Source organism: Peromyscus leucopus, chromosome 1 (assembly GCF_004664715.2).
Source record: "Peromyscus leucopus breed LL Stock chromosome 1, UCI_PerLeu_2.1, whole genome shotgun sequence".
NCBI classification, from domain to species: domain Eukaryota; kingdom Metazoa; phylum Chordata; class Mammalia; order Rodentia; family Cricetidae; genus Peromyscus; species Peromyscus leucopus.
In genome coordinates, this window is record NC_051063.1 from 102,159,368 (window position 1) to 102,177,636 (window position 18,269).

The 18,269-nt window shown below is 39.8% G+C and overlaps 1 protein-coding gene across 6 annotated transcripts in view; it reads right to left on the minus strand.

The window, feature by feature from the left end:
- Positions 1-18,269, minus strand: part of Stim1 (stromal interaction molecule 1) — a 177,443-nt gene that overhangs the window by 42,704 nt on the left and 116,470 nt on the right. For all 6 annotated transcript variants that reach the window (XM_037196778.1, XM_037196775.1, XM_028889134.2 and 3 more), the window contains exon 3: positions 4,978-5,092. In XM_037196778.1, the coding sequence (XP_037052673.1) occupies positions 4,978-5,092 (115 nt within the window). The remainder of the gene's footprint in view (positions 1-4,977; positions 5,093-18,269) is intronic.

The window sequence follows — 18,269 nt, forward strand, 5'->3', positions numbered from 1 at the left end:
TATTAGGGAAACCACAAACTAACACCAAAATAAGACACCACTACACTATGCTAAAATTTAACAGACTGTTTACAACAAATATTTGCAAGGAGATGGGGGAGCTGAGAGTCTCATACACTGCTAATGGGAGTATGCAACAACATAGCTACTTTAGAAAACACTGATAATTTCTTAATATCTACCATGTGATCTAGTCATCCTGTCCTAGGTATTTTCCTAGAACAAAGAAAATACACGACTCATATTTAAATGGTCACTGCAGCTTTATTTATAATAAACAGAAACTAGATGTAGCTCAAATGTCTTAACAAGAGGTAAATGGATAGAAACAATTGAAGTACATCTCTTCAATGTGTTAATACTCAGGAATAAAAAAAGATGAGCTATTTATACATGTAAAATATGAATCTCAAAATAATTGTATCAAATTCAAGAGACTAAATTTTAAAGGGTATATATTATATAATTCTATTTCAATAAAACTCTAGAAAATGTGAATTCAACTTGGCAGAAGGTAGTTCAGTAGTGATCCAGGGGAAGGAGAGATTAGAGAGGATATGAAGGGGGTTGGGGATTTAGCTCAGTGGTAGAGCGCTTGCCTAGCAAGCGCAAGGCCCTGGGTTTGGTCCTCAGCTCCAGAAAAAACAAAACAAAAAAAAAACAGGAGAGGGTATGAAGTTATGAGCATAGTCAGGCTTCACAACTGTGTGCATATGCTAACACACAGAATATAGTACATTTTGTTTACAACTTATGTCAACTACACTGCAGTAACTCACATGGCAAAGCTGCTAAACTTGAGCTATGGCAGCAGCACAGGAGATGTACATAAGGTATCAGAGAGGAAGAATCTTAGGCTTGGTGGCAGAGAGGGATGTACAGTTTCCCTATTATATGAGGACGGAAGTAAGACTGCTTATCTTCTAGTGCATATTTAAAATAAAACATAAAAATGATCGTGTTAAATATTAAATCACAACATAACTGACAATTTTGGTGCAATTATCAAAAAGAAAAATTATCTAGGTGTTTCAGCGACTAGCTTAGTGGTAGGTAACAAGCTTGGCATTAGTGAGGGCCTGGATTTAAGTGCCAGCACTTAAAAAACAGTATGGTTGTGTGTGGGGGTGGGGGAGTAGTTGCAAGCACCAGGTGCCACGTGCTTGTAATCCCAGGATTTGGGGGACAGAAAAGCAGGAGAATTACAAGTTCAAAGTTAGCCTTGGCCACTTGAGGTCACCCTCAAGAAACGAAAGGAAGGAGGGAATGGATGAATTTTCTTTATCTCTCATAAATGTGGCAACTACTAACAGAAAGGGAGTGAAGAAGAAGCTGCAGGCAAGTGCAGACGGCCTGGGAATGCCCAGCTTTATAACTGATGTCAGTCAGCACTGAAAGCAGACTTGTTAGGAACCATGATCTGAATTTGTAATATCTGAAGTAACGCCAGGTAGTTAGTGAAAGAATTACAGTACATTGTCCCACTTAATCTCTTTGCCTCATTTTCCATACCTGAAAATAAAGATAACACATAACCACAATAACTATACATCATAAGGTTATTGTGAGAAATGAATGAACATAAGAAAAATGCTTAGAATAGTGTTTAGCATGTATAAAGTACTATAAAAGTATCAGAGTAGTTTCTGAGTTGCTGTTGTTTTTACTATTAAAACCAGAACTGGTTAATGTAAGATTAGCAAACTTTTCTGCTAAGATCTAAATAACACAGGAAAAAAAAGAAAAGAAAAACAAACACCGGCTTCCAACAATAGTCAGAGAATGTTAACAACAATAATCATACAAAAAGGAATGACATTAGCCTGCTAATTTTCTGGACATAAGTGACTAAGCTGATATCTACACCAGTTAGCTACACTCAGGCCAGCCAATTTGAACTAGTGCCAGAACACTACATGCTTTTTGTAGTTCTGGAAACTGTCCCTCTAGAAAGAACAGGGGCCTTTTTCTAAATAATGAGGCAAATTATTAGACACAAGAAGGTTCTTCTTAGTCTATCAAACCACATGGTAAACCACTCCTTAAAAGGTACATGTACATGACTTCTCAGCAGTGAGACACTCTGCTGTACATTAGAATGTTTTACTGCTCAGGGTAAATGAGTCCCAGCCCCTTCTAAAAAATTTACTTCATTGTCTTCCATGTTCCTGTAATTTGAAAGACACTGGAAGTGTTCCAAATAGTTGCTAAGTCCCGAAACAAAGTTGTTAACCAGAAAATTGTGGGGCTGTTTTCTAGAACTATGATTCGAATCTCTGCTTCTGCCTTCCCATGGTCACTTTCCTTTCTCAGTTACTTATCTTTGAGCTTGCAGAAAAGGCCAAGAATGTGTTCCTTGCCTCTTGCATTCTAAGTTCATACTTATAAAACCTACTCTTAAAAACTAGGCTCCTTATCATCATGTTATTAGAACAGAAAATCAAAATTAAACAGAACTAATGGAAGGTTTTTTCCTGGCAACGCTAATGTAACTCCAGTGTTCATGCCATTGCTTCAGGTCTCATCAGGAGACAGCCTGAGCTGCTCGGGAGCTATAAAGACATGATCAGGGTGTGGGTGGCAGCGGTGGAGTCTTTGCTTCTACAGATTTCCAGGAGGCTTTCTCCTTCATGCTTCTTTACATGCTTCTTCTAAACTGATAAAACAGCTAAGTAGCAGCAACTCCCTTTCACCACACCATAGAATTAGGATTAGACTTCATTTCCTGCTGCAAATCTAATGATATATATATATATATATATATATATTATATATATATATATATATCCTATATATATAATACCTATATATATAATCCTTCTCAGATCCACAATTCTATAGTTCTACGTAAAAAATATGAATAAAAATAAAAATAGCCTCATTCTATTAAAAGTAGTATTTTCTGCCATCAGATGACAAGGAAATGTATTGGTCTACAAGGATCAGAAGATCTACATTCAGTCCTGGGTCTCCTAAATGCAAGACAGTGAACACACAAATTTATAAGCCTAGTCCTGAATTTCCTCATCTAAAACCAGGAAAATTATAAACAGTGGCAGGTGACTATAGTCCCAGCTGCTTAAGAGACTGAGAAAGGAAGACCCAAGAGTCTGAGGTCATCATGGGCAACACAAGGAGACAGTCTCAAAATTCTAAACCTTGGGTCAATCAAGTTTAACACCTCTCTCTCTCTCTCTCTCTCTCTCTCTCTCTCTCTCTCTCTCTCTCTCTCTCTCTCTCTCTCTCTCTCTCAGATTTATTTATGTGTATGAGTGCTCCACCTGCACATGTCCCTGCAGGCCAGAAGAGGGCACCAGATCTCATTACAGATGATTGTGAGCCTCCATGTGGTTGCTGGGAATTGAACTCAGGACCTCTGAAAGAGCAGCTGGTGTTCTTAACTGCTTAGCCATCTCTCCAGCCCAAGTTTAACCTTTCTTAACACCTTGTACTATTCAGTTATTTTTTGTCAGCTAAGATTGTTTGGGGAGAGGGAACCTCAAGTGAGAAAATGTCTCTATAAGATTGGCCTGTAGGTATGTTTGTGAAGCATTTTTTAATTAATGATTGAAATGGGAAAGCACAAGCAGCTAGTTAGTGGTGGTGCCATCCCAGGGCAGGTGGTCCTGAATGGTATAAGAAAGCAGGCTGAACAAGGCATGAAAGGCAAGCCAGTGAACAGCACCCCTTTGTGGCCTCTGCTTCAGTTCCTGCTTCAGCGTTCCTGACTTGAGTTTCTGCCATGGCTTCTCCTGATGACAGACTGTGTGAGCTACAGGAAAATGAACGGTTTCTTCCCTAAGATTTGGCCACAGCAAAAGAAAGTAAACTAGGGCACATCTGTTCTATAAGACCTTGGAAACAAGACTGTTTCCAATCTTTTTTATCTGTCTGTCTACCTATCTAAAATCTATCTATTTTAGCAACTGGGTTTCATCCAAGGCCGCCCTTAGTGAGGATGATCTTGAACTTCTGATTCTCTTGCATCCACTTCCCAAGAGCTGAAATTATATATAAACCACCACAGCTGGTTTATCCAGTGTTGGGAAGCAAATTTGGGGCATTGTGCATATGAAGCAAGCCATCTACCAATTCAACTACATGCCAAGTTGCTGCTTCCAATCTTGTTGAGATCCAAGGACACTCTAGCCACAGAAATAAATGAGGAGGAGGCTAAAGACCTGTTATTTTCTTCTCTGTTGAGTCTCATAAAATTAAATATACTCTTTCACTCAGAATTCTGAATAAAATGCTCCAGAGGGGAAAAAAACAAGGTAGCCATGGTTTAGGAGCTTTATTAGAAAGATCAACATGAATCAGTAATATGACCACTGAGGGCACTAGCATTTAATCAGGCAGTGCTAGCACATGCCCAGGGTTCAGAGCTCAGAAGTTGGCAATGCAATTCAGCTCTGTATGGATCAAACCACATTTGGGAGTCTTGTGCACAATTCAAGGATCTAAGCAAAGTATTATTAAAAAAAAAAAATGCTTACAAAAAGGAAACCTAGATGAGAAGGAAGCTGAAAATGTTTTCTTCAAAGATGAAGGACTATTCAAGTTTGGGGGAAATTCAGGAATGGACGCATCTTTACCGCCACTCAACCTTTGAATCATCTGGACTCCAGAGTGGAGGACTGGGTAGGGAGGACAGAACAGGCTGCCTCAAGAGAACAGCAAGCTCTTATCTCTGGAGATGATGTGGCGAGCTAGTAGATTTCTATGGGGCATAGTATGAGGACAAAAGTTGAGTTAGGCTGGAATTCAAGACATCCTGATGAAGGACAACTTCAAATCCCTTTCCCAGCATAATGATCATAACTCAGTCTTATTACATGACTGTATATAGAATAATTTCAGTAATTCACATCTTGTTAAGCATTTTTTGTTCATGTCCTTTTAAGGTCAGGTATCTGCTCATCTCCTCTCTTCTCTAAACCTCTGACAACTAGAACTGACAACCAGGCTGCCCGTTACCTTCTGATGACTTCCACGCCTTCCACAGGTCCTCCACGCTGATAAGCTTATCCTCACCATGGAAGGTGCTGTGTTTTACTGTTGGATCATGGTAATTGAGGTCTTCCCTTAGGAACTGCAAAGGAAAAACATATAAGTCACAGGAGACCAAGATCTCCACATAAGTCATCTGTCTCCAGCTACACACATTCCCAATGTATTACTTACAAACCCCACTCATGTATTTTTCTTTTTCTAAACTTTCTTTTTATTTATTCTTTGTGTCTTTCACATCAAGCTTCCTGATCCTACCCATCTCTCTCCCTCTCAAAATAAAATTTAAAAGGAAAAAGAAAAAAAGGAAGAAAGGGAAAATCTTGTCCTGGGACCTGCAGTGTGGCACAGTGAGACATGCAGCAAACCCTTTTCCATACATTTTTACATGTAGGCATTATGTGAATGTCTCTGTTGCAAAAAAAAAAAACCATTTTTTTGCTTTGTTATATGTTTCATATGAAAAAAAATAGATAAATTAGAATTCTTCCCTCATACTTTTTTTTAATTATAGAAAGAGAGACAGTGAATTCAACAAGCCATAAGAGGGAACAAAGAAGAGTCAACATTTAAAAAATGTTTAGTATGTTTGTGCATCCATGTGCACGCATGTACATATGGGTACATGTGTTTGCAGAAGTCAGAGGTCAGCATTCACCTTACCTTTGGAGACAGGGCCTCTCACTAAACCTGTAAACCATCAATTTGGCTAGGCTGACTGGCTAGCAAGCCCCAGGTATCCATGTGCCCATCCACACTAGCCTTAGCAGTACAGATATGTACTACTGTGCTACTGTGCTCAACTTTTATATGGATGCTGGGTATCAGAACTCAGGTCCTCACACTTGTATGACAGGCACTTTACCAACTGAGCTATGTTCCTAATAGCTCCAATTCTTTAGTTTGTTTTTGGACAAAGTCTCAAGTAGCCCAGGCTAGCCTGGAACTTGCTATATAGCTGAGGATGACTTTTAACTCCTTTTGTAAACATTTTTTACCTTTATTTTAAATTACATGAGGAGAGAAGTAAAGGAGGGAAGAGTGGAAGAAAGAAATAAAGAGGAAAGGAAAAACATGTCTCAAAAAAAAAAGAAAGAAAGAAAAGAAAAGAAAAAAAAAGTTTGGCCAAGACATAGTGGCACAGGCCTTCAAGTCTTTAATCCCAGTACTCACAAGGCAGAGGTGGATGGATCTCAGATCTCTAAGTTCGAGGCCAGCCTGATCTATAGAGTTTCAGGACAGCCATGGCTACACAGAGAAACACTGTCTCAAAAAAATGAAAAGAAATAAAAGAAGAAAAGAAAAAAAAAAAAGGGCATCAAGAGCAGATTTCTGTGAGTTGGAGGATAGCCAGGTTTATATATAGTGTTCCAGGTCAGCCAGATCTACAGTAATACCTGGTCTTTGAAAAAAAAAAAAAAAACCAAAAACCAAAAAACTCTATTTACTTAAATAGAAAGGAGAATGGGGCCTGGCATGGTAGCACATGCCTCTATCCCAGCTCTTGGAAGGCAGAGGCAGGTGGATTTCAAGGCCAGCCTGGTCTACAGAGCAAGTTCCAGGACAGCCAGGGCTGTTACACAGAGAAACTCTGTATCAAAAAACAAAGCAAAAAGAACAGGAGAATGGGAACTGATGAAGTTTTGTATAAACTGTTCCATTTCAAATGCAATTTTTAAATTTATGTCTCTATGTATATTTGTGCATATGAGAAACCTGAGGCATCAGATCCCCCTGGAGCTGGACAACTCAGGTCCTCTGGAAGAGCAATATGACCTTAACTACCATCTCTCCAGCCTGAAATGTAGCAGGTAATGAAGACGACTTTCTTCATGTTTTACTTAAAATTGAGGAAAATATCAATCGCCCATATCTAAGTGGAAAGGGAACCTGGAGGCTGGAGAGTTGGTGCTGAAGGAGCTAACGAAGAGTCGAGCCTCATTCTCCTGGCTCCACTCCTGGGTTCACATGCATGTGCAACAGGATGGCAGGCCCTTCTGAAGAGCATGTGCTCCCACCACTCACATTCTACACAGCACCTACACAGCTCACATTGCTCAGCCATGAGACTCTCAGTCCCACAGAGGCACAGAGGTTAATGGTTCCTGGTGTACACAAACGCACTTCTAAGCTTAAAGCATAACTCAAAAGTAGGAAAATACAGAAAACAGAAACATCTTGACCAAAGATAACCTTTTATGCTCCCACACCTCCAGTGTGCATTTCTATCAGAGTTGTTATGTATCTATCTATCTTCCCTTCAAAACCATATGTCCCCTGGCAGAAGCTCTTAGTTACCCAGTTATAAACAGAAACATACAAGAATTTCTTTCTTTAGCCAGGTATAGTAATGCATACCTTGTAATCCCAGTACTTGGAAGGTAGAAGGAGGAGGATCAGATATTCAAAGTTAGCCTTGGCTACATATATAAGTCTGAGACCATCCTGGGCTATACAGGAGCCTGCCTTTTAAAAAAGTATTTTTTTTTTCCTTTTCTTTCTTTCTTTTGTTTTGTTTTGTCTTGAGTCAGGGTCTCATTATGTATACCTGCCTAGCCTAGGACTGGAACTCAGTACGTAGACAAGGCTGGTCTCAAACTTGCAGGAATTCTCCCACCTTTGCCTCTTGCATGATAGGATTATAAGCATACATTACAATACTGAGATAAGAATGTTATGCTAAACTAGAACTCCAATTCCCACTATATTTTAGATAAGCATTAACCACATTTTACTCTAAATATTATTGCGTTATCCAACAAATACCTGGAGTCTTAATTAGAACAATGATTAAAAGCAATAAAAAGCAACAACAAAAATCAGGTTGCTTTTTGGCTCTCAAAACAGGGATTTACTGTTTCAAGTTCAGAACAAGGAGCTCCTCTCTCAAGAAGGTCCAAGGAGGTGCCCTAAAAGTTTTGTCTTACCATGGGGAATGTAGCATTGGCTAGAATGACTGCTCAGTAGCTCGCCTAAGTGCCAAAGCACCAGCTGTCACAAGGTAAATATAGCTCTATGAGCTCAGAAAAGTGCTCTTCCATGAGGTAGCACAAAGCTGATCGCAAGCAGTAGTGAAGTCCTGTGGGTGGTAGCAGAGAAGAAGGAAAACACAGCTCTAGATTCCCTCAGCACAGGCCCAGCTAGCCTCTGCAGGGGACAGGACTCTCTTAACGCCAGAAGAGCAGCACATCTTCAGGTGCAGGGATCTGAGCAGCTCTCCAGGGTACCCCTTAGTACCACTGTCTCCTTCCTCTACTATTCAACCTTGATCCTCACTACATGTCTATGTCTCACAAACAAAACAGCACCTCGACTTTCTCCTCCCCCAAAACATTAAAAACCCATTTTCTCAGCTCTTCTTTGTACCTTAAACATCTACCATTGATTCACTTTGTTTTTGTTATCTGTATTTGGAGGCTACTCTGGAACTCCTGATCCTCTTGCTTCCACCTCCAAGTACTGAGAATATAGGCATGCACCACCATGCCTAATTTGTTGTTGTCTGTTTGTTTGTTTGTTTGTTTGTTTTCAAAGCAGGGATTTGGAGTGTAGTTCAGGCTAGCCACAAACATGTGACCCTACTGTTTCAGCATTCTCAGCCACCATTGAGCTTAATGACTCTCATTTTAGCTGTCATAGCTCAAGGTGCCATTTACACCAAGTACTAGGACAGGAATGTTTCAGAGGTGAAATAACTGTCCTCAGTGGCATTCACCAGCTATTGCTTTGTAAACCAGGCTGGCCTTGAACTCACAGAGATCTGCCTGCCTCTACCTCCTGAGTGCTGGGATTAAAAGCATGTATCACCAGTGCCCAGCAAGAATAGTCATTATTCACTCATCTTTATACATCTAGGTCTTCTGCCACTTCAAAACTAGAATGATAAGAGGTACAGTGGTGCACAAATATAATCTCAATACTTGTTAGGAGGCCCCATTGGTCAGAGGATGCAATCTACCATAGCTTAGCAGCTTTCCCCAGACTCGGTACAATATGGAGGCCTCCCTCCCCTCCCCTAGTGGGGGCTTCCTGCTCTTTACCTAGCCTTATCTGGAGGATGCCTGACTTGTCTCAAGGATGACCCTTGACACCGTTTCTCAAATGCTCTTCCCCTGCTGCCCACACAGTAATTAAGTAGCATGCTCTAGCTATTTTCATAGGACCATGCTGCCACTGATCCAGCTAAATGACAGCTAATGCAAATTTGGGTCTGCCCCAGCTACCACCCCAATCCTATATAGCCCCTATACTCTGAAATGAAGCTGAACTGTCTCACTGAAGCTGTCTCCCAGAATGCTATTCCACCATGTTAACAGGCCATCCAAGGCTCTGTTGTCGCTTCTGTCCCTTTATCCTCTTGGACTGGTGGCCAATGGAGCATGAGGAAAAGGCGGACCCCACAGTGGTACACAAATATAATCTCAATATTAGAAATGTCAGGATCAGCAGTTCAAGATCATCCTTGCCTACATAGATCCTGTCTCAAAAAAAGAGAAAATGAACTAGAACAACCTTTATGAAATACAAATCTAACTAGACCAATTCTTCTACTTAAAATCCAATGGCTCCTCATTAACTACAAGATAAAATCCTAGTTTCACAGCCTGACACTAGGGCTTTTGAAAATGTGGCCTATAGACTTACTTTCCAGTGACATTCCTTTATACTCTCCCTCCCTGCCAGACCAGGGGTCATGATACTAAAGCTATAATAAGCCAAATCCAGTTTACAATCTTTTTATTTACATATAATTATTTTCCGGGCTGGAGAGATGGCTCAGAGGTTAAGAGCACCGACTGCTCTTCCAGAGGTCCTGAGTTCAATTCCCAGCAACCACATGGTGGCTCACAACCATCTGTAATGAAATCTGGCATCCCTCTTCTGTATACTAAATAAATAAATAAATCTTTAAAAAAAATTATTTTCCACTTGGGTTTTGTTTGTTTTAGTATGTATCCTAGGTTAGCCTCAAATATATTATACAGCCAAGAATGATCTTGAATTTCTAATCCTCCTGATTTCACCTCCAGTGTGCTGGGATTATAAGCATTTACTAACACCATGCCCAGTACATGTGATACTGGGGATCAAACCCAGGGCTTTGTGCATACTAGGCAAGCATGCCTCTAAAAGCTGAGCCACATCCCCAGCCCCACTATGTAAAACTTTATCGGAATATAGCCCAGCTAATTCATTGACACAGTATCTATAGCTAATTTTATACTACAAAAGTACAACTGAAACCAGGTATGATGACCAGTGCCTTTAATCTCAGAACTCAGGAGCAGAGGCAGGCATATCTCTTTGAGTTCAAGGTCATCCTGGTCTACATAGCAAGTTTTGGAATAGTCAGGACTACATAGTGAGACACTATCTCAAAAAAATTTTTAAAAATAGAATTGAGTAGTTGCTACAGAATCTTTATGGCTAATAAACCCTAAAATATTTACTTTCTAGCTATTTCCAGAAAAAGCAACTAATTACCCTCTAGAACTATCAAGCCATTTCAGGCCCCTGAGCAAATCATGCGCTTTTATAGCTCCAAGCCTTTCCACAACATGCTCCACATGAATTGTGTTGTGCCTATTAAAACATTATGCCTGTTAAAGTCACTGCCTCTGTGTAGTTTTCCACACTTCTGGGTAAGTTAACTGAATGCCCCTTAGCTATTTGTTCCCTTAGTTCTCGGGTACACATTTATGACAGTACTCCCACAACACTATAATTACTATTTAATTAGCCCCTTTCTACGTTCCCTAAGCAACTCAAGAAATAGAGACTATATTTATCATTTATCTTTTTATTCACTTACCTTATAAATTCCCTAGAATACCTAAATGAATAACAAATTTAGCTCCCTAAACCCATCTACCAGTATAGGCCCTGGCACAGAGTAAGGTATCCAGTTACTAAACAACTGAAAGACTGTCTCTTATTTGAGTTTATCCTACAACACACAGAATGCTGGACAGATGTCTTAGTCATTAAGAGAGTTATACCGGCTGGAATTCAAGTTAGACCTTGCTTCTAGAGCTGGCTGTCTCAGTCTGATTTGTGGGTCTACCACTTACTTTCAATGCATCATGTACATCACCTGTAAAATGGAGGTAACAACAATACCCTCATACATAAGCCACTTACTTATAATTGAGTTAATTTGTGATAGCAGCTTAGAATAATACCTAAAACAAAGTAAGTGTGTGGTGATAGTGGTGGGCATCTTTTAAGGATAATATAACTATGTATGTATGTATGTACAATCCTGGGAATTCTGGGAATAATGCAGATCCCTCAGATCTAAGAGAGTCCCATAGAGGATGTAGAAGATAGATATTTCCTCGGTGCCTGCTAACAAAAGCTAATGTGCTAGAAGATCTGCAATTGAGAAAAATAAGAAAAGGTATAACTTATACTTACTTCAAAGGTTCATTTTGTTCTATGCTGGGATTCTTTGCAATCCCTAACTCCACCTTAAGCTGAAACTAGACAGTCTATTGCAAAATCTTCTATGGTATGAGCCCTACCAGATGTTATTGTAACATCAATTGCTTCTTTCTGCTATCCATGATGGTAATAAATTCCTGGTCTCTGAAAGGACCAACCTTTTCATCAGTCCAATGATTTGTACATGCTACTCTCTCACTCCCCTTCTTTTCCTGACCACACCTAGTCATCTGTTTAGATCCAAGTTACTTATCAGTGGTCATCCTGAACATGAACAAAGCTAACTTGGGTCTTCCTCTGCTGTGACTCATACTGTTCACTTAAGATAACATAGCAACTTCAACTGTTTCCCAGACCTGCTGCCACTAGGAAACTTCTTCCAAAGCAGCAACAGCACCTTCCCTTTTTCCCTTTATTTCCAACACCAGCACATATAAAAGGACAGAGAATACATCTGAGGTTGAAGATAAAGGGCAGCCCTTATCATGGAATCATCCTTGATACTGCACCATAATATTAGGAACAGGATACAAAGTCAAATCCTAAAGTCAACACCTAAGGTTGCAGCTTTCCAGGCACTAGGACAGAACAGCAAAGACTGGGTTACTCTAACATCTCCAGTCTTGTAAACTATTAGGACCAAAGTATCCAAAACAGTCAAGGACTACTGGTTGGTGACCTTTGTTTTATGACAGAAGGACAGAAATAGAGCACTAATTAGAATGAATTTCCTCAGAGAGAAAAGAACATCTTCTTAATTGGGGTCAGTAGTACCATATCTACATAGGATGAATATACAGCACTGGACAGAATGCAGCAGAAAGGAGATTTGCAGTCTATGCCCCAACCACCGGGAACACACCTAGTCTCCTTTGATCTCAGAAGCTAACCTCTGTCCATTTGGCTAATGCCTGAATGGAAGAAAGGATATTTACAAAAACTGCTGAATAGAAGAAAGCACTTGTAGCTTGATACCACAAAGAGCTAACTAAATACATCAAGTCTCTAGTAAAACTGGGGAAGAGATTCTCTGGGAACCCACAGTCCACTCAGGCAAGGAGAGCAGGTAGGCTAATTGCAGGTTTTCACCTCACCCAGAGGTGCAAGTTCACAAACATTAAGTGCCTACATTAAAAAATTGGAGAGATCTCATACTAGTAACTCAACGGCACACCTGAAAGCTCTAGAAAAAGGAAATCACACCCAAAATGAGTAGACAGCAAGAAATAATCAAACTCAGGGCTGAAGTCAATAAATTAGAAACAAAAAAGTACAAAGAATCAGTGAAACAAAGACTTGGTTCTTTGAAAAAAAAAACAGTAAAGTTGACAATTCCTTATCCAAATTAACTAAAAAGCAGAGAAAATATTAAAATTAACAAAATTAGAAATGAAAAGGGGGATTTAACAACAAATACTGCGGAAACCCAGATAATCATAAGGACATATTTTAAAAACTTGTACTTTATCAAATTGGAAAGATCTAAAAGAAATGGATAATTTTCTTGATACATACCTCTTCCAAAGTTAAAGCAAGATCAGATAAGCAATAAAATAGACATATAATGCCCAGTGAAATAGAAGCAGTCATTAAAAGACTTCAAACCACAAAACAAAAGCAGGACCATTGCCCAATTCATTTTATGAGGTCAGTTACTCTGATAACCAAACCACATAAAGATCCAAAAAAGAAAATGAATTACAGACCAATTTCCCTTATGAATTTAGATGCAAAAATTTGCAATAAAATACTTGCAAACTGAATCCAAGAACATATCAAAAAGATGATCCACCATGATCAAGTAGGCTTCATCCCAGATACACAGGGATAGTTCAACATACATAAATCAATAAATGTAATCCACCACATAAACAAACTGAAAAACAAAAAGCACATGATCATCTCATTTGCAGAATAGGCCTTTGACAAAATCCAACACCCCTTCATGATGAGATGATTAGGGATATAAAGGACATACATACCTCAACATAATAAAGGAGGTTTTCAGCAAGTCCATAGCCAACATCAACTTAAATGGAGAGAAACTCAAAGTAATTCCACTAAAATCAGGAACAAGATAAGGTTGTCCACACAATACCTATTCAATAAAGTACTTGAAGTCTTAGCTAGAACAATAAGACAACTGAAGGAGATCAAGGGATACAAACTGGAAAGGAAGTCAAAGTAGTTTTATTTGCAGGTGATATGGTAATATAAACAAATGACCCTAAAATTTCACAGGGAAAGTCCTACAGCTGGTAAACACTTTTAGCAAAGTAGCTGGATACAAAAAACTAACATAAATCAGGAAATAATATAAAAATATCTTGAGATAACTCTAACCAAGCAAGTGAAAGATTTATATGTTTAAAAACTTTAAGACATTGAAGAAAGAAATTGAAGAAGATACCAAAAGATAGAAAAATCTCTCATGTTCATGGATTGAAAGAATTCTCAAAAAGGGAAAGTCAAATGGATGAGAACACTTAAAGAAACGTTCAACATCCTTAGCAATCAGGGAAATGCAAAGCAAGACTAATTTGAGATTTCTTATATCCATCAGAATGGCTAAAATCAATAACGCAAGTGACAGGTCATGCTGGCAAGGATGTGGAGTAAGGAGAGCACACATCCATTGCTGGTGGGAATGCAAACTTGTACAGCTACTAAGGAAATCAGTGTGATGGTTCTTTGGGAAGATGGGAGTCAATATACCTCAAGATCCAGCTATATCATTCTTGGGCATATACCCAAAGGATGCTTCATCCTACCACAAAGACATTTATTTAACTATGTTCATTGTTGCTCTATTCATAATAGCCAGAAATTAGAAACAACATAGATATTCCTCAACAGAAGAATAGATAGAAAAAATAAATATGGCTGGGCAGCGGTGGCACATGCCTTTAATCCCAGCACTCGGGAGACAGAGCCAGGCAGATCTCTTTGAGTTTGAGGCCAACCTGGTCTACAGAGTGAGATCCAGGACAGGCACCAAAACTACACAGAGAAACCCTGTCTCAAAAAAACAAAACAAATAAATAAATAAATAAATAAAAGTAAATGTGGTACATTTACACAATGAAATATTACTCAGACAGAATGAAATTATGAAATTTGAAAGTAAATGGAACTAGGAAAAAAAAAAATCCTGAGTGAGGCCTGCCAGACAAAAACGTTATCTATTCCCTTATATGTGGATATAAGTTAAGTCAATAACCAAGCTACAATCCATAAATCCACAGAGACTAGGTGCAGAGTAAGGGACTAGAGGGTGACAGATGGATCCTGTTAGGAAAGAGAATAGAACAGATAGTTATGGATGGATGGGGGGAACAGGAGGATCAACGGGGAGGGGGAAGAGAGGGAGGACAAAAGAGGGTATATGGGGAGAGGCAGATAAAAATAAGGGCTATTTGAAGGATAGTAAGGAAACCTAGAAGCTTCCTAAAATATATACATATATGATGATGATCTAAATGAAATCACTAAATAATGGGGGAGAGAGAGCCCCAATTGGACATCTCTTGTCACCAAATGAAGCTTCCAGTATCAGGATTGAGTTACATCCAATTGAGTTCTTGGCCAAAGAGGTCCCATGGGAATCCCCAAACAATCCGGTTTGTTACCAAGACTCTCTTCACAACCTGACAGCAAGGCCCCATTGCTGAAGATAACATCTACACAACTCATTGAACATGGAGAAATTGAGCGGGTGCCTACATAGAGGTTTTGGGTTTGTTTTTTTTTTTTTTTTTAAGATTTATTTATTTATTATGTATGCAGTGTTCTGTCTGCATGTATGTCTGCAGGTCAGAAGAGAGCATCAGATCTCATTACAGATGGTTGTGACCCACCATGTGGTTGCTGGGAACTGAACTCAGGCCCTCTGGAAGAGCAGCCAGTACCCTTAACCACTGAGCCATCTCTCCAGCCCCCCTACATAGAGCTTTACCCCTACTTTCTAGTGTCTTTGGTACAGGGAGATACTCTGAATTCTACATAATTCTACATAAACATAGACACATACCCATAGAAACATAAACACAAACCCAGACACAAACCCTTTGATCTACAATGGTATCCGCCTTGCAAAATATGCTAGGGCAATGGTGGCACAAAGCTTGGGGGAGAAACCAATCAATATCTGATTTGACTTAAGGCCTACTCCACAAGATGGAACATACACCTGACACTGCGTGGGTGACCAAGAACCTGAGACTAGATAGCCCAGAGACCTAGGATAAAAACAAATACTACTGTTCTAAAAAAAAAATTTTTTTAAAAGAGCAATAAACTGACTCCTAATGACATTCTGCTATACTCATAGATCAGTGCTCAGCCATAATTAGAGAAGTTTCCTCCTACAGCAGATGGGAACAAATACAGAGACCCACAATTGTAGAATATTATTTTAAGGTGCATTACTTTTGTTTATGTTGCATCTGTTTAACTCTGTGAAACTGTGTTACTGTGCCTGCTAAAACACCTGATGGTCTAATAAAGAGCTGAACAGCCAATAGTGAGGCAGGAAAGAGAATTAGGTGGGGCTTGCAGACAGAGAAAATAAATAGGAGAAATCCGGGAGGAAAGGAGAGCTCAAGGAGCAAGAGGAGGAGGCTCCAGGGAACAGCCACTCAGCTACACAGCAAACCACGGAGTAAGAAATAATGAAAGGTATACAGAAATAGGCATCTTCACCAGGGTTATTCTTATAGATTCCATGGAGTTTCCACTGCACTAGATTTCCACCTTGCTCCTGAAAAGCCCCCCAATTACAGTTGCTTCTCCTAAGTACTTTTGACTCTCTCCACCCTACCTGATCCCTCCTGTTCCCACCCCCAGTCAACACTCAAAAGCTATGCCATTTCCTCTTCCTAGCGAGATCCCTGTGTCCCCACTTTAAGCCCTTCTTGTTATTTTGCCTCTCTGGGTGGACCATAGCATGATTACCTTTTACTTTACAGCTAATATACACTAAGTGTGTATATACCATGTTTGTCTTTCTGGGTCACCTCACTGAGAATGACTTTTTTCTTGTCGCACTCATTTGCTTGAAATTTTTACAGTGTTTTGAAGAGCTGAGTAAAAATCCTTTGTGTGACTCTACCATATTTTTTTTTTAATCTATTTTTCAGTTAAGGGACATAGAGGCTGTCTTCAGTTTCTGGCTATTACAAATAAAGTTGCTATGAACAGAGATGAGCACGTGTCTTTGTGGTAGGATGGAACAACCTTTGGGTATATGTCCAAGAGTGGTAGAGCTGGATCTTGAAGTGGAGAAATTCACAATTTTCTGAGAAACCAACATATTGATTTCCAAAGTCGCTTTACCATTTGTACTCCCACAGCAACAGAGGAGTGTTTCCCTTGCTCCACATCCTTCCCAGTATGAGCTGTCATCTATGGTTTGTTTTTTTTTAATTAAGAGATTTTCTATTCATTTTACATACCAACCATAGATTCCCCTGTTCTCCCTCCTCCCGCCCCCCAGCCTTGCCCCAACCCACCCCCCATTCCCACCTCCTCCAAGGCAAGGTCTCCCATGGGGAGTCAGCAGAGCCTGGTACATTCAGTTTAGGCAGGTCCAAGCCCCTCCTCCCTGCACCAAGGCTATGCAAAGTGTCTCACTATAGGCACTAGGCTCCAAAAAGCTGGCTCATGCACTAGTGACAGGTCCCGATCCCATTGCCTGAGGGCTGCCTATACAGTTCAAGCTAAACAACTGTCTCACATATCCAGAGGGCCTAGTCCAGTACCATAGGGGCTCCTCAGCTACTGGTCCACAGTTCATATATTTCTACTAGTTTGGCTAGTTGTCTCTGTACTTTTCCCAGTCATGGTCTTGAATATCCCTTGCTCATAGAATCCCTCCTCTCTCTCTCATCAATTGGACTCCTGGAGCTCCGTCTGGGACGTAGCTGTAGATCTCTGCAACTGCTTCAATCAGTCACTGGATGAGGGTTCTATGATGACAGTTAGGGTATTCAAGGCTGTACTTTCTAAGGAGTGCAATCAGGGAGCATGTAGAGGAAGACTACTAAAATAGTCTGCCCAGTCATTAAACAAGTAAACAAGCAAATAATAAGCCCAGAGAGGTTGGTACCCAAAGTTGCTATCATATGTCCTTTCAAAAGGACCCTAAAAGACATATGAATAGAAAAGTATGACCACACAACGGAAAAAAATGCAAGCAACAGAATTCCTTTTAAGAGTGACCAGATGTCAAATTTAATAGAAATAATACCATAATAGCCATTATAAACATGTTCAAATACTAGAGGAAATCATGTATGTTAATCATCCTCCCATTACTGTGACAATTACTTGAAACCAGTCTAATGTAGAAAAGATTTATTTTGGCTCCTGGTTTCAGGGGTTTCAATCTATGGTCAACTGGATCCGCTGCTTTTAGGCCTTTGGCAAGGTAGAAACATCACAGCAGAAAGAAGAAAAGCTACTCGCCACATGTTGGTCAGGAAACAGAGCAAGAGAGGGCAGGTCTTAGGGACAAGGTATAACCTTCATAGGCGGGCCCTTAGTGATTTCCTTCCTCTAACTCAGCCTCCCCTTTCCATTCAGCTCAACTCAACAGGTTAAGCCCAATGATGAAGTAAGCTCCCCTCATCATCCAACACCTCCTCAGTAGTACCACTATCTAAAAACTGAGTTTTCTATACATTTTAGAAGAATACTTCACATACAAGCCATAATACATGGTTAAAGTAAAGGAACATATTAGACAATGTTGTACAACTAAAGGCACACAACTGTAACCCTAGCACTTGGGAAGTAGAAGTGGTAGAATCAGAAGT